Source organism: Lithobates pipiens, unplaced genomic scaffold (assembly GCF_037356315.1).
Source record: "Lithobates pipiens isolate NorthernLeopardFrog02 unplaced genomic scaffold, aLitPip1_a1.2 Scaffold_16, whole genome shotgun sequence".
Taxonomy (NCBI): Eukaryota; Metazoa; Chordata; class Amphibia; order Anura; family Ranidae; genus Lithobates; species Lithobates pipiens.
In genome coordinates, this window is record NW_027507748.1 from 617257704 (window position 1) to 617275801 (window position 18098).

Genomic DNA, 18098 nt, shown 5'->3' on the forward strand with positions numbered 1-18098 from the left:
GCACTAGGGGTATTATATATATGATGGTTTGCCAATGTAAAGCTTTTTATATTGGTAAAACAATTCGGGAGTTCAGACAACGCATTGGGGACCACCTCTATTATTCAGGAAATGGCAAACTTACAACTATTGGAAGACACATTGGTCTCCATCACCGGTTTGACACCTCTGTTGTTCAGTTCTTTGTACTAAAGGTGATCCCCCCCAAACCCAAGGGGGTTCAGATTTATCCGGGATTTTTTTTTATTTTTTTGTGGAATCCCAGCTTTTTGTCTCCCCCCCCCGGCGGACATGTGCTCCTCCTGGCCGGGGGTGAGTCGTTGTCTTCTCTCTCCTTTGGCTTGCAGGTTCTCAGGACGGTGACACCGGAACTTCCGCTGTCCATTTGTCCTCCCCAGCGCACTTCCGGTGCGACGCTCATTTGCGCCGCACCTGCGCAGTGCGGAGGCGATGACGATGTGACGTCAGACGCCGCCGACGTTCTCGCCGGCGGACACGCGTGATGGAACACCGATTGGGGATCCCAGAAAACAGCGGTCTATTCAGACCGCTGTGTTTGGGCTTGCGGTGGCATAGGACTAGTGACTCCGCTCTAGTATCTGCGTTTACCAGGTAATGTTTCTCCAAATACTACTTGGAGTATTATAGATATGCATGAGATGCCTTTGTTTATTACACATACTTATTCCTAGTTTTTCCTTTATACAGACGCAGCGGTATCATATTTCTTATTGAGATACTGAATTTACCACAACTTTAAACTATTGAGTATATAACAACGCAGGACGGGTGTTTTTACCACATACACCCATTACACCCATTATCCTATATTTGGCATTGGCGCACTACCGGCACCTCCACTTTAATAACCTACAACTGTCAGGTAACATATCTCTAAATCATTTTTAGATCTTACTAAATTTTTATGACTACAATATACGATCCTTGGCCTTCTCTCTACTTTTTAATGTAGATGCAGCAGTTTTCCACCCTCAATCATAACAGTGTACCTACTATAGGCTCAAGACACTGAATATATAACGATACTGGACACCTGTCTTTATCTTACTCCTATATTTCTATCAGGTAAAAATTGGTACATTATCTGGATTATCTAAATATGTACTATTGCCCTAGTAAGGGAATATATACATCTATGTGCATATATATCCCTATTGTGTATATTCTCTCTAAAACAACATCCTCTCTTTTTTTAGTGCCATACGCATTTTATCCCCCATGTCCGCCGGTGGGGGAACATAGAAGGGGCCCACCTATCCAAATTTTGTTTTTACCTCCCTTTTCTCTGAATTTCTGGGTGAGTGAAATTTCCCTACATTCCCTTTATCTTTTGACTTTATTACTTGTTATTTTATATATATATTATTGGCTGAATAATGCTTCATTTGTGTAATTATATTAATTGTTAATTGTTTATGAATTGTGTATCATTTATATAGACCTCCTCCTGAAGAAGCGGACAATCTGCGAAACTAGTAGAGGAATTCTTCATCTACGCCACCAGAATTGAACTCTACTATGAGTACTAGTATATGTTAATCTGGGGTGTATTACAATTTTAATTGAGATATTTTGTATTTTGTTATTTTTGTTAATTATTAAACTTGTGCTAAATTTTACTACTATTTCTAACTCTTCTCTTGCTTCTATATATAAAGTACCGGTATAGTCCAACACCAACTTTTTGGTTCTGGTTTGGTATGAAAGGCTAGCATGCACAGCTATCCTACTACCCCCACACCCAAAAAAACTCCATTCATGATTTGTTAGCTATTTTTCAGAGAATATGAATGATAACACAAAAACACTTCTTTCACTCATGGTTTGCGTTTGGCTGAAGCCATTTATTATCAATCAACAGTGTTTACTCTTTTAATCATAATGACAACAAAAACTACCCAAATGACCCTGATCAAAGGTTTACATACCCTGGTGATTTTGGCCTCATGACATACACACAAGTTGAAACGTGGTTTGAATGGCTATTAAAAAGGTAACCATCCTCACCTGTGATCTTTTTTTTGTAATTAGTGTGTGTGTGTGTGTGTGTGTGTATAAAAGGGTCAATGAGTTTCTGGACTCCTGACAGACCCTTGCATCTTTCATCCAGTGCTGCACTGATGTTTCTGGATTCTGAGTCATGGGGAAAGCAAAAAGAATTGTCAAAGGATCTGCAGGAAAATGTAGTTGAACTGTATAAAACAGGAAAGTGATATAAAAAGATATCCAAGGAATTGAGAATGCCAATCAGCAGTGTTCAAACTCTTAACAAGTGGAAAATGAGCGGTTCTGTTGAAACCAAACCATAGTCCTGTAGACCAACTAAAATTTCAGCCACAACTGCCAGGAAAATAGTTTGGGATGCAAAAAAAAAAAAAAAAACCACAATAAAAACTTCACGTGAAATACAGGACTCTCTGAAAACGTGGTGTGGCTGCTTCAAGATGCACAATGAGGCACTTGAAAAATGGGCTACATGGTCGAGCCGCCTGAAAAAAGCCATTACTATGTAAATGCCACAAAGTATCCCACTTATACGCCAAACAGCACAATCCTCAAACCTTCTGGAATAGTCATTTGGAGTGATGAGACCAACATTGAGCTTTTTGGCCACAACCATAAAAAGCTACATTTGGAGAGGAGTCAACAAGGCCTATGATGAAAAATACACCATTTCTACTGTGAATCATGGAGGTGGATCGCTGATGTGTTGGGGATGTGTGAGCTACAGAGGCACAGGAAATTTGGTCAAAATTCATGGCAAGATGAATGTTGTATATTATCCAAAAAAAAAACTGGAGGAACATTTGCATTCATCAGCCAGGAAGCTGCACATGGGACGTACTTGAACATACCAACATGACAAGGATCCAAAGCACAAGGCCAAGTCGACCTGTCATTGGCTACGGCAGAATAAAGCGAAGGTTCTGGAGTGGTCATCTCAGCCGCTTGACCTCAATATCATTGAGCCACTCTGGGGAGATCTCAAACGTGCTGTTCATGCAAGACAACTCAAGAATTTACAGAAACTGGAGGCTTTTTGCCAAGAGGAATGGGCAGCTTTACCATCTGAGACGATAAAGAGCCTCATCCAAATATACCACAAAAGACTTCAAGCTGTCACTGATGTTAAAGGGGGCAATACATGGCATTAAGAACTGGGGTATGTAAACTTTTGATCAGGGTCATTTGGGTAGTTTCTGACACCATTGTGATTTAAAAAGAGCAATCAGTTGATTGATAATAAATGGCTTCAGCCAAACAGTAACCATGAGTGAAAGAAAAGTTTGTTTTATCATTCATATTCTCTGAAAAATGGCCAAGAAATCCAATTCTGCCAGGGTATGTAAACTTATGAGCACAACTGTATATACCCTGTATAATAATCATAATAATTAATTGAAGGGACTTTGATTTAGACATGCTCAGACACAGGCATTCCGCAATTCTCCATGAATGTCAGAAAATGCTTGTGACAGTGCCATCACTGCTGTGAGCAGCCTCTTCTCATTTAAGGGGTTGCCCTTTCAGTAAAATGCCTAGTTAAAGTTCAGTATGTAAATGAGCGGTTCTCTCAGGGAATCAGGTCGGTAATTTAATGTTGGTGAAATGTTAAGTTACTTATCCCTCCACAGTTTTACATAAATATGAATATTAAACATTAGAAATAATCAGAGACCTAGGGATAATGAAGCACAAAATGTGTTTTGCATGGAAAGCAATCTGCTAGTAATGCAGACAGTGTGTTAGAGCTACAGATAGAGTGAATAGCACTGATGACATGCAGACTTCAAGTGATTGCAAAGGCAGAAGGTTGTTAACCTTAATATGCATTCTCTGCATTAAGGCAACACCTTCTGTGTGCAGTTTTACCCCCACCCCTTATACTTACCTGAGATCAAGCTCAAACCAGCTCTGTGCCCGAAAGCAGTGGCTCTCTCCCCCCTCACTGTATTTGGAGAGAGGAGCCAAAGCCATTGGCTCCTGCTGCTCTCAATCACAGCCTGTGAGAAGGGAGAAGGGGGCGGGGCTGAGCCACAATGTGGGTCAATGGGCAAATGAAATTTAGGTTGTTGTGCCTACACAGAACGTGAGCTTTGTGACATGGTGCATTATCCTGCTGGAAGTAGCCATCAGAAGATGGGTACACTGTAGTCAGAAAGGGATGGACATAGTCAGCAACAATACTCAGGTAAGCTGTGGCTTTTAAACAGTGCTCAATTGGTACTAAGGGGCCCAAAGTGTGCCAGGAAAATATCCCTCCCACCATTACACCACCACCCCCAGCCTGAGCCATTGATACAAGGCAGGATGGATCCATGTTTTCATGTTGTATACCAAATTCTGACCCTATTATCTGAATGTGGCAGCTGAAATTGTGACTTCTCAGACCAGGCAACCTTTTCCAATCTTCTATTGTCAAATTTTGGCAAGCCTCAGTATCCTATTCTTAGCTTACAGGTGTGGCACCCAGTGTGGTCTCTTATGCTGCTGTAGCCCATCTGCTTCAAGGTTCGATGTGTTGTGTGTTGAGATTGTATTCTGCATACCTTGGTTGTAACAAGTGGTTATTTGAGTTACTGTTGCCTATCTCAAACCAGCTTGCCTATTCTCCTCTGACCTCAACAAGGCATTTTTGTCCACACAACTGCCACTCACTAGATATTTTCTTTGTCAGACCATGCTCTGTAAATCCTAGAGATACTTGTGCGTTAAAATCCCACCTGGCACCGTCAACCATGCCATGTACAAAGTCACTTAAATACCCTTTCTTCCCCATTCTGATGCTCGGTTTGAACTTCAGAAAATAGTCTTCACCACGTCTAGATGTTTAAATGCACTGAGTTGCTGCCATGTGATTGATTAGCAATTTGTGTTACCAAGCAAACGAACCTAATAAAGTGGCTGGTGAGCGTATATACAGATAGACATATAGGTCTGTTCGATCAGCAAGTCCTCTTTCCCATTTTCATAACAGGAACATGGACAACCCTTTATCACACTTCCACTGCATTGCCTGAATCGGAGATGAAGGTTGTAAAAGATTCCGATATAAAAGTATCATCTGCCTTCATTCCCAAGAGGAGTGCGGCTTGTTTATTGGTCGCCTTCGCTCTTTATTTAGCAAGACTGGCTTTCTACTTCCTGGGAGTGACAATGTCCAGTTCTTCCACAGAAATATATGCTAAAGCCTTGCATGGCGTAACTGTTCTTTCTAGTACAGCACCACCCACACTTGCCCAATCAGCTGCCATGACACTGGATAAAAAACATAACACCTAGCATGTTCACACATGAAACGGGACCAATGACAGGCCATTCACATTTAAAATTATTAGTCTGTCTCTCATTGCCTAATGATACTCTAGAGTGAATGACATAACATGCATGAAGACCTCACCATCTGGCTCAAAAGCAGATCAGACCTTTTAAAAAAAATCAAAAACGGTTCTACTTTGTACAATTTTGATTTTCCTCTGACAATACTGCAGTCTTCCAAAACACAGAAACAGAACAGGGGAATTGACCAATAGCAGTCTATTGCTTACCCAGACAATCACAAGCAAAACGTATCAATGCGACTATGTTCCTCCGCTTTTCCTCCCCGGCAGGAGAGCTTACCCTCAAACTCCTACATCGCTGGACCTCCCTTATCAGCACCTACACTCTTTTCTGTCTTCCCAACCCTTCCCCGCCCCCTTCTCCTTTCCCAACATAGCCCAATCTCCTCGCCTTTTAGTTACGCTCACTTTTCTCTGCATCTTCTTCAACACCATCCGGTTCTCCTTGGCTTCCCCCATAGGCTCCCCTTTCTATTGACGTTTATGTAAAAAAATCTAATTTCTACAGAAGGTTGAAGTGAAATGGTAAATTCTTGGAGATGTTATTGTCAGGACTATGGAATGGAGTGTCCACATTTGTTACCATGCAATGATTTACTGTAACACTCCTTTCTCAAGTGTACCATACACCACTGTAATTTCAATGTATTTCATGGAAAATAAAGAAGTTAAAAAGAAGATTACTCTGTTTATCTAAGTGGGAGTTGTGCATATCACATTGCCATGTCAGCGGAGACTTCCCGCTCAGGCTCACGCTCTGCTTTTCTCTAGGGTGATCCCAGCAGCAGTCATGTGATATGGGATACAGTAACAATAGCCTAGTGTCCTGTTATCATAGGCAAGTCATTGTTTAGTACTGGAGTGTCCTGTGCCCATCTCATTAACAATCCACTGGCTTTACATCAAACACTTGGCACTTCATTCCCAAAACTAGTGCCATGCTGTAATCTTACTGTGCTAACTAAAGAGAACAGAAATGAAACAGCTCAAACAAACTGGGTACAAATTAACTTTTACCATGGTTTCTAGAAAGATAGTCCTAGAATATAGGAGCTTGCATAGTAAAATCATACAATGGGGCTCAAAGAAGGTAGTAGTAATGAGAGAAGCTGGATTCTGATCTGGTTGTTATTGACAATACGCCTAACATTTTTTGCTATAGCTCATCTGTGGGATGCTAACTTAGAAATTGTGGCCTACAATGCAGCTCCCGAGCAGAAGGGTGTGTTGTACAACTGCAGGCTCAGGACTAGGGATGAGCTCCAGCGTGTTCGCATGGAACACGTGCAGAGCCCGCCAGGAAGTCGGCGCAGCGCTGCGCTAATCAAAGGCAGTGAGACATCTCTGCAGCCGCACATCGCGGCAATGTCTCACTGCCTGTGATTAGCGCAGCGCTGCGCCGACTTCCTGGCGGGCTCTGCACGTGTTCCATGCGAACATGCCTGAGCTCATCCCTACTCAGGACTACACATTGCCATAAAAAAACAGGTTAAAAGCAACTAGTAGAGTCTTCTGGTATAATCAAGACTGGGAAAGAAGGGCGAGTTGTAATAAAATGTCAGGTTGGGCAGTGGCCTTAATATAACATGAATGTTTCCCGGTGAAAGAACCCGTAAGATTATGGTTTGCTAAACTATTTTTGCGGCTTACTGCAACATCACAAAGCAAGCTTTCCACTGTCTCCAATCTTCTTTAGGGCTACCTGGAAACTCTCAAACCCAGGATGCTTTGTCGTGCTTAAATAGGCTTCCTACTTGCTGGCTCCAGCCTGGCCATTATGCCTTTCTACTGGCCCATCCCGTGATTGGACAGCCATGTCACGTAATAGTATGGCAAACAAGGTGAATAAGAAGTGGCAAAAAAGAGCCAGTGACCAGAAAGCTAGGCACTATTGAGCGTTCCTGAATACTCCTGAAAAAAAAGTGCTCTACTGTGGATCCGATGCCATGTGAAGACACTGAGGTGCCCGTTACCCAAAGTGGCATGTTAAAATAATTTAATAAATTTATTTTTTATTGTTTTAAATACAAAAACGTAAAATAAATGACAAAAGTTTGGCATAAAACCCATAAATACAATAATCACATTTTTTTTCGGCTGCCTTTCAGGCCGATATTCTGTAGATTTAAACTTTTTTTTTTTTTTAACACAGTCCTTTTACTTTTTATTTTTTTTAATCACAGTTATTGCTGTCACAAGGAATGTAAACATCTCTTGTGACCGAAACAGGCAGCACAGGTACTCTCTATGGAAGGATCCACCGCACTTGAAAGTATTTAAAAACGTCAAGATCAACATTTTTGAATACTTTATTTTTTAAAACTGGCGCCTTTAGGATGCCAGAAATCTGGAAGTGATGTCATGACCTTGCTTCCGGTTTACTAGATTCAGGACCCAAACAAAGCCAATCCTGCTTTGTTCGGGTCTTCAGCCATTGGGCCTCCCGATGGGATTTTTTTAAAAAGGAAATACCTTAAAGTGGATGTAAACCCTCCCCTATACCCAATGAAATGAACAGCCTCAGATGATACACAGGAACAACACAAATCTCCCTACATAGGTTTTACACGTATATCTGTTGTCTTCATCTTTATATAGTGTTTATAAAGTGCACAGTGTGTTAGATTTTTCTCTTCCTGTTCAACACTGCAGTGAAGCCTGGGCATACAGCCAAGAGAGCCAACTGGAAGAAAGGCACACACACCCTCTCATAGGAAGAGACTTTCAGCTCTGTCCCTTGAATCGTTTTGCTTTTATCATGTGTGACAGAGAACTTGTCAGGTGTTATCAGCCTGATAACAGAAGAACGGAGCAGGAGACAGCCATGAGACATAGTGAATAGAGATAAGAAAACACTGCAGATATATGTGTCCAGCTCAAATTTCATGAATCGGGTTTCCATTCACTCTAACAAGTAACTCCAGTCTCACCTGTTTCTGCCGCATACTTTCTGGTGCTTTAAGAAAACTGCAGTGCTCTTCTCTCTCTCCCTACTGTGTGCCTCTGATGTTTTATTTGCGGCAGGCAAACTTCCTGTCTGTGTAACACCCAGCCTCCCATAAGGCCCATGGATAGTTAAAAACATGCCCCCTGGGCTAGAGGAACTGTCCACCACAGCTGCTGCTTATACTGTAATGGACGTTTCATCTGGACAAGAAAGAGCTGCAAAGCTTGACTCATACCTGTGTAAATTGATTCAATTAAGTCAAGAATTCCTCTGCCGCCACTGGAAGTTTGCACAGTGTAGTATGTGTAAGCCAGACTGCAAGCACATGCAACAGCATCTTAATTCCTGACTCCTCTCTGTGCACACTACAGTGTCAGACAAAGGAACTCCTCTGCAGCTGACAGCACATTTTGTTGTGGTGCCATGTGTGAATGCAGTGCCGTTTCTCAGCATGTACAACTAACTTGCTCTGCTTCTTACTGTAAACTAGCTTGCAGGGTTTGTTATTGTATTAGGTGATAACGTGCTGAATTATCCATGGTAGGATGAAAAAGAAGCAAGGATGGTCATAACACCTCTATTATCGTCTAGTTTAAGGATAAAAATCCTCAGATAATTGTTAAAGTAAAGGTGTATAGCTAGAGGTGTGGCCAGGTGGATATCTTAAGCGAACTTGTTATGGTATTGTCTTCATCTGCAAATCTTTTGGAATACACTTTCGAGATTAATTTCTGAAGTCCCTTCTTTTTCACAAGGCTCACTATAGCGCAGGCAGTGGCGAGTATAAATATAAAGAAGATTCCCTTTCTGCTATGATCTATAGCTATACAAATACTGTTTGCAGCAAGCTTAAAGGAATTGTAAAGTCAGATTTTATTTGCACAGTATGCATTAAGATAAAAAGCCTTCTGTGTGTAGCAGTCGCCCCAGCACCCCTTAATACTTACCTGAGCCCCAGCTCTGTCCAGTGGGTGTCCATGAGTGTCTCAGCCATCCGAGACTCCCCCTCCCCCTCCAGATAAGTAGAACATGTTTGTTATTTTTATTGAAAAAAAACCCCCAAAAAACGAGACTTTACAATGACTTTAACGTTGTTAATGTAAAAGGAAATTAATGATAGCCCACCAACTTGGGAGAAATTATTAGACTTGCAAAAGAAATACACGGGTACAAACAGATCATGGCAGTTTGGCGACATATCCAAACTCCACAAATCTTGGACCCTATGAGAAATTTTCCACTGTAAAAAGGTGCACTTCGGTCTCCAGATCCTTACAGTCTATTCATTTGTCGCTCTGAGTTTTCTTAGGCACTTATATGCCAGGTACTTTGAATTTTATGGCATAATGACACAGATACTCACGTATTTACGTATTTTTAATGGGCTCAGATGGTCCAATTTCTGTATTCCTTTGAGCTGATTAATAACATTGTATGTATTAAATCGATAGTGCAAAGGTGCGCTGATTCTATGTGGGAAAACCCACAGTGATATAAATGTAATGCACAATAATGTTGCCCAATGTGAACACAATAAGTAAATGGGAAACAAGTGGGTGGTCTGGATGACCTGTAACACGTGGATAGGCAAAATATCTTAAAACTGTATTTGCATAATAAAAAAAATAAACAATGCAATTCAAACACGTGTATGTAACATAAAAGAAAAAAAAAAAACCTGAGTAAATTATATATATATATATATATATATATATATATATATATATATCTATCTATCTATATATATATCTATCTATATCTATCTATATCTATCTATATCTATCTATATCTATCTATATCTATCTATATCTATCTATATCTATCTATATCTATCTATATCTATCTATATCTATCTATATCTATATCTATCTCCGCAGTCTCTCTCAGGTTACAAAAAATCTATATGAAAGAAAATCGAACTCAGCAGAGCTGAATTGAAAACACATTTCTTTCATTTTTGTTATTATTTATTTAGAACAACCATTTCAACAGTTGGTCGGGTTAAGAGAAGGTATATTTTTATAATCACCATGTGATTTATTCATCACCTATATTTATTATCATTTACTGGTATAGTGGTTAGTGATAATCACATCATTTTGAGGTTGCGCTCATCACTATTTATTTATATTTTTGTACTCTTGTAAACATTTTTATATAAAAAAAATTTTTTTAATTTTTTATATTTTATTTTGTTGCTACTTTGTGGTATTTTTAAATTAATTTAAGATTAAAGACCCTTTACATAGAATCAGCGCACCTTCACACTATAAATTGCTTTTCATTCCCGGTATTCAGGGTTTTTCAGGTGCAGCAGACTTAATTAAATTGTAAGCGCTTCCCTTCACCTACACACACACAGATAAGTATTTAATTGTATCAGACTTTGATCACTGAAAGTTTCTAAGGTAAATTTAGTAATTGTCTCTGATAATACTTACCACTAAACTTGTTATATATCTTATTGTTTTGTTTGAAATAGAATCATTAAATAAAAATCTATGAAAATTAAAATAATGGCATATGTGTAGGACAGGGAATAGTCAGGAACATATTTTCCATTAAAACTAAGCTGGTCCACACTTGATAATATTTTCTTCCAACCCAACTGTAAAAATAAAAGGGTTCCAAACTTTAGCTGAATAATGAAAAGCTTCTTCGGTGGTAGCAACAGCTGTAGGGTCCCAGGTTTTTTCACATAAAGAAGACACAAATCTCCAAAAATACCATACCTTGAGAGTTTGGCTCTGGCAATGTCTCTCTGGCAACCAAATGCATCACTGTTGTCTTGCCAAGTGGAAGTTTTAATGCTGCATAAAAACAAAGTAATAATAAAATAAGATGAAACAAGATGAAACAAGATTAAATATATATGTAAAATCCTATTAATTATTCTTAAAAAAAAAATAATGCTGTTTTGTAACACAGACAGTAAACAAATGACACCATTCTTAGTTTCTCGTAAATACTGTACAAAACAAGACTAAGGGCACTTGTTGGCCAAGCATGTCCTATTTCACTGCACACAGCTTTTGGTCTAATGTTCTGATTGTAAAGAAGATGTGCCTGGATTACCAGATTGGCTGAACAGAACTACAAATCCTTATCAGGTAAACCAGTTAAACATATATTCTCTTTCAGGTTAAAAGTAAAATAAAATAAAGCTCTGCTAACATTTAGGTTATTAAATAAGACTTGCTGTTAGTGAAATGCCCACAAGATGGCAGAAGTGTACAGATAACAAGCGTCACCAGTACAATAAAAATCCATCAACCAAGTCAGTGTCTTCTTTGGCAAGCTATTGATTTATAATATGAACATACAGCGCTCTGTATACTTCCTACCGTATGGAAGAAAATGTATTACCTTTAGATATGGGTAGTTACAAAGATAATTTAGGAATAAAATAAAAGCATAACAGTGATGAAAGTCATGCAATTTTTTCAAGGTAACTCGCTGTCACCAGGACACAATACCATTCGCAGCTAACTCTCCCTTCTTTTATTGCAGAAAGGGTAACATTATACACAATAGACTGCAGAAAAGAAGGCGAAGGTTTGAAGCTAAAACCTACACGCAAAAACATTAACACTGACCCTAGTGCCAAGACACCTATTTATAAGCACCAAAATGCAACTTGTCTGCTTAAAGTGCCCTCCCTCCCTCCCTCAAAGTAAAAACACTGCATTAACCTGCATTCACCCCCAAGCAGAGAAAAGTCCTGAGGATTTTGAAGTATTTTCTTCAGGCATTTTTCAGGCGTATTACAACAATTTTTGCATATTTAGCAAGGTTCAGAAGTTTGTTTTTTGGGCTGCACAAAAGACGGAGAGCCGTTCTATAGGGGGACATTTCCTTAATGCAAAAATACATTTTAAAATGTGTTTACAGGCACTTCTATTAAAGTCTATGGGACCAAAAATGCCCAAATATGAAGAAGTACAAGAAGGGAGAGAAAGAAAGAAAGGAAAAGGAATGGAAGTGAAGTCCAGGGGAAAAGAAAGGGAGAGGGAAAATAAAAGGGAAAAGGTAGGGGAAAAGGGAAAGGGATAAAGGAAAAGAAAAAGGAAAAAAGGAAAAGAAAAAGGAAAAAAGGAAAGGGAAAGGAAAAAGGTAAGAAAAAAAAAAGAAAGGAAGGGAAAAGGAAAGAAAGTGAATAGAAGGGAAAAGGAGAAGGAGGAAGTTAAACCGGGGCGATTAGAAAGAATGGGATTTTGCATAGGAAGGTGCAATAGGGTGCAGGGAAATTAGGAGGAAAACTGAAGCAGAAAAGAGTGAATGGAAGCTTACACCTTTAAGAAAAACAATACGGTTTAAAAATATACTGTATTCTAAATACATGCCAGGGGCATGGAAACAAAATATGTTACAGAGACAATGGGGGTCATTTATGAAAGGCAAATCCACTTTGCACTACAAGTGCAAAGTGCACTTGAAATTGCACTGAAAGTGAAGTCGCTGTAGATCTAAGGGGGGGGAGGGGGGGCGTTGCAAGTAAAATAAAAACCAGCATTTTAGCTTGCACATGATTGGATGATAAAAATCAGCAGAGCTTCCCCTCATTTCAGATCTATCCCTCAGATTTTCAGTGACTGCACTTCCAAGTGCACTTTCAGTGCAATTTTAAGTCCACTTTGCACTTTTAGTGCAAAGTGGATTTACCTTTCCTAAATAACCCCCAATGTCTTCCTAATGCAGCCACACTGTGTGGAAAAGCCTATTCTCTATTGGAAAGCAGTAGTCTCAATGCAGGAGCCCACTGAGCCTATTGCATTAGGGTGTGTACCCCAAAGCCAAGGTGAATAGTGGGTGTGGGCAATTTTCAGTTACAGTGAATTAGCCAATTTAAATCTGAACTGGAATGCATACATTGGAGTGGTTTTACCTGGCAAAGCTTTGTGTCCATGTAGCTCTGCCACACACCGTATAGCCCACTTTACACAAAATATTTTACAGCAAAATCTGTAACATATTTTAATACTTACAAATAAAATCTTCCAGTATAAAATCATCTTCAGTACATATACTACAGAGATTGTTTCTATTGAAAAGTGTAATCAGAGGCTCTTATCGGGTACATGCACTGATTCAGGATGCTGCAGAGCACTACAAGGGCCTGGGTTCTTCCCTCCCTACAGTTTTCTGCGTTCATCAGATAATCTGCGACTTCTCGGCAATCACCAGTGAGATACAACGGCCTTGCAAATGGAAGCTAAATAATTTCCAGTGATCAAAGTTAGATTTCCAGAAATGAAAAAAAAATAAAATACAAACAGAAAAAAATGGCCCCATAAAGCATCTTTATTTGTAGATTAGAACATCTCTATAGTTTGTATGTTATTTAGAGCCGATGTCAGTCCCAGCAAATTACACAGTCCTATGTGTCTTCTAGTCCGTTTCAGATCCGAATTCAGCCCAAAATTTGAATGGAAATGCACCGGACTACTGCTGTGAGCCACCGAGTACTGTAGCCTAACGGGATATATATATATATATATATATATATATATAAAAATATAAATAATATTCATAAAAGGTGCCTATATAGTGCCAACAATTTAAGCAGCACTATACATAAATGAACATTCTGCAGTATAATGTTTCTAAATGTAAAATAAAGCACATAGGAAAAGGGAGGAAGAGGAAAGTTCAAAACTAATCTCGGAAAGTATTATTTGGAATAGACTTCCAGTAGAGGTAGTGGATTCAGCCAACAGTAAGCATAGTGCCTTGAAAAAGTATTCATACCCCCATGAAATGTGGCTGTATGTTTAGGGTAGTTGTCCTGCTGGAAGGTATACCTCTGCCCCAGTCTCAAGTCTTGCAGAATCTAACAGGTTTTCTTCTAAGATTGCCCTGTACAGGCGGGCCCCCGGGTTACAAACATTTGACTTATCACGACTCCTACTTACAAATGGAGGGAGAGAACAGGAAGTGAGAGGTAATCTACCCCTAGAAAGGGAAATTCACGCCTGTAAGAATTATTATAGGAAAAAGGTGTCTCCATTGAAGTTTTATCACCAAGTCTTGTTTTCACAACAACCAACATTTTCCAAATCCAATTGTCGTTGGGACAGAAAGTGAGGTGAAATCTCCTGAACAGGGGCACAGACAGCAAAAAAAAAAAAAAAAAAAAAAAACATTACAGGGGTGTTAAGCCTTGGCTATGCTATCCAAAAAGCATAAAAATATTTTTTTGGGCTGGAGCTACAATTAAAAAATGTACTCGTTCTGACTTACAAACAGATTTAACTTAAGAACAAACCTACAGACCCCATCTTGTTTGTAATCCAGGCACAGCCTGTATTTAGCTCCATCCATCTTTCCATCAACTCTGACCAGCTTTTCCTGTCCCTGCTGAAGAAAAGCACCCCCACAACATAGTGTTGCCACCACCATGTTTTCACGGTGGGGATGGTGTGTTCAGGGTGATGTGCAGTGTTGGTGTTCAGCCACACAGTTTTTCTTTTAGGCCAAAAAGTTCAATGTTGGTCTCATCTGACCTTCTTCCACATGTTTGCTGTGTCCTCCACATGGCTTTTCGCAAACTGCAAATAGGACTTCTTATGGCTTTCTTTCAATAATGGCTTTCTTCTTGCCACTCTTTCATAAAGGCCAGATTTGTGGAGTGTACAACTAATAGTTGTCCTGTGGACAGATTTTTCCACCTGATCTGTGGATTTCTGTAGCTCCTCCAGAGTTACCATGGACCTCTTGGATGCTTCTCTGATTAATGCTCTCCTTTGAATGGCCTGTCAGTTTAGGTGGACGGCCATGTCTTGGTAGGTTTGCAGTTGTGCCATACTCTTTCCATTTTTGGATGATGGATTGAACAGTGCTCCGTGGGATGTTCAAAGCTTGGGAATTTTTTTTATAACCTAACCCTGCTTTAATCTTCTCCACAACGTTACCCCTGACCTGTCTGTTGTGTTTCTTGGCCTTCATGATGATGTTTGTTCACTAAAGTTTTCTAACAAACCTCAGAGGGCTTCACAGAACAGCTGTATTTATAATGAGAATAAATTACACACAGGTGGACTCTGTTTACTAATTAGGTGACTTCTGAAGGCAATTGGTTCCACTAGATTATAGTTAGCCCCGTGAGATATTCAAAGCTTGGGATTTTTTTTTTTTTTATAACCTAACCCTTCTGTAAACTTCTCCACAACTTTATCCCTGACCTGTCTGGTGTGTTCCTTGGCCTTAATGATACGGTTTGTTCGCTAAGGGCTCTTTCACACGGACGCGTCCGTGTACGGAGCCCGCTCTGCTCAGCGGGGGATCGCTCTGTCGATCCCCGCTGAGCAGGAAGATGACAGGTCCGTCTCTGCATACTGTACAGGGACGGACCTGTTAGAGCGCCGCTCTCCCCTATAGGGGATCGGATGAGGACGGACCGTAGAGTCCGTCGACACCCGATCCGATCACGGATGGGAAAGTAGGTTTTTCCTCCGTCACACTTTTTCGGATCAGAGCGGGTTGGATGCCAGCGGACATGTCACCGCTGACATCCATCGCTCCATAGAGGTCTATGGAGCGTCCATTCAGGTCCATCTAAAAAACTGACAGGCGGACCTGAATGGATTGTCCATGTGAAAGAGCCCTAAGGCTCTCTAACAAACCTATGAGGACTTCACAGAACAGCTGCATTTACACTGAGATTAAATTACACACAGGTAGACTATTTATTAATTAGGCAACTTCTGAAAGCAATTCGTTCCACTGGATTTTAGTTAGGGCTATCAGAGTAAAGGGGGCTGAATACAAATGCACGCCACACTTTTCAGATATTTCTAAAAAAAAAAAAAAAATTGCGAAAGCCATTTATCATTTTCCTTTCACTTCACAATTATGTGCCACTTTGCGTTGGTCTGTCACATAAAATACATTTACGTTTTTGTTTGTAACATGACAAAATGTGGAAAATTTCAAGGTGTATGAATACTGTTTCAAGGCACTGTAGATTAAAACATGCTGGAGACAAACACAGATTTATATTCAGACAAAAAAAAAAAAAAAAAAAGTTACAAAAAACAAAAACCCAACAACATGTATAAAAAAATGTAAAAATAAATGGGGCAGACCTGATGGCCCATTTGGTCTTCTTCCTGCCTTCACTCTTCTGTGTTTCTACATTCATATTCCTTCCTGGCTTCATGGAGCCTACAATCTGTGGTACCTACTTCACATGCATACATCACTATACTAGGATCAATTTGTAAAGAAGCCAATTAACCTGCCTTCATGTCTGTGGAGTGTGTGTGAGGAAACCAGAGAAAACCCACACCAGGACGGGGAGAACACGCAAATTCCATGCAGAGAGTGGATAGCGTCCCGAACCGGATTCAAACCAAAGACCCCTTGCTGCAAGGCAGCTTTGCCCTCCTGATGCTATGCCTCACCTTCATCATAACCTCTGAGGACTTGCGAGATTTCAGACACACACAGAGTAGGAAAACGCAGATGATGGGCCTTTACTTTTTTTTTACCAGAAATATAGCACAGGAACCTTTTTTACAAGTACAGTAAAACCTTGGACTGAGAGTAACTTGGATCTGAGAGTGTTTGGCAAGACAAGCACATTTTTTTAAAATAAATTTTGACTTGATAAACAAGCAATGTCTTGATATACAAGTAGTGTCATGTCACAACCGAGTATAAAAGAGAAGAGAGGCGCCTCTAAGTGTAGCAACATGATTACATTTAATGAAGGTACAACATTTAGCAGCTCACATAGTTGATGATTAGAACAGGCACATCTAATTATGCAGGCATCCGGGGGAAAGGTGTCTAACATAGACCATCCTCCGTACCGCCATCGATACCACCCCTTCCACACTGCACTCCATGAGCGCCTCAAGCCTCGCTTTCAGATCGCTTTACTGCAGGGTAGTCTTCCCGGTCGACTGACAGTGGTGAAAGCCGGTGGTGCTGAGGACGGTCTATGTGGACAGCTTTACCCCGGATGCCTGCATATCTAGATGTGCCTGTTTTAATCATCAACCATGCGAGTTGCTAAATGTTGTACCTTCATTAAAAGTAACCATACTGCTACACTTAGAGGTGCCTCTCTTCTCTCTTATACTCTGTAGCTCCTGCTGAAATTTTGCTTCTAACCCCCTTGTGGATGGACATTTTATCACATTGCTATAATCTTTTTATATGGACTATAAACTGAAGGACTTATGAATAAATGATTGTGGAACGAATCATCTGAGTCTCCATTATTTCCTATGGGGATATTTGCTTTGATATACGAGTGCTTTCGATTACAGGCATGTTTCCGGAACAAATTGTGTTTGCAATCAAGATTTTACAGTATCATGGACACATTTCCAAAGCATATTGGACTGTTATGTTATATTTCTTCATTCTAGGCCCACTGTTAAGGGATCATGTCAGAAAAGAAAGGGAGTGTGGCAACTTTTGAAATTGCGAGCTCTAATGCTGGCCATATACTATACGAAGAATCGGACAAGATTTGGTCATTTGACCAGTTATTGGGCACAAAATGTTTTTGAGCCAAAAAACAAGTTTGGAAATTTTCTGCCGAATGAACAATAAACTGAAAGGTTAATTTGTTTTCCGTCCAAACTGTTTTCACTAGATATATATATATATATATATATATATATATATATATATATATATATATATATATATATATATATATATATATATATATCTCTATAGTAGAGAACGGCACAGTTGAGGGCTCTTGACGTGGCCTAACAGTGTGTGATAATTTACTTTAGCCCACTCTGGAAGCAGTAATACTACGATGTAGC

The 18098-nt window shown here is 39.8% G+C and overlaps 1 protein-coding gene across 2 annotated transcripts in view; it reads right to left on the reverse strand.

The window, feature by feature from the left end:
- UBL3 (ubiquitin like 3) overlaps window positions 1-18098 on the reverse strand; it is a 222597-nt gene that overhangs the window by 12259 nt on the left and 192240 nt on the right. For both annotated transcript variants that reach the window (XM_077484083.1, XM_077484084.1), the window contains one exon: window positions 11043-11120. In XM_077484083.1, the coding sequence (XP_077340209.1) occupies window positions 11043-11120 (78 nt within the window). The remainder of the gene's footprint in view (window positions 1-11042; window positions 11121-18098) is intronic.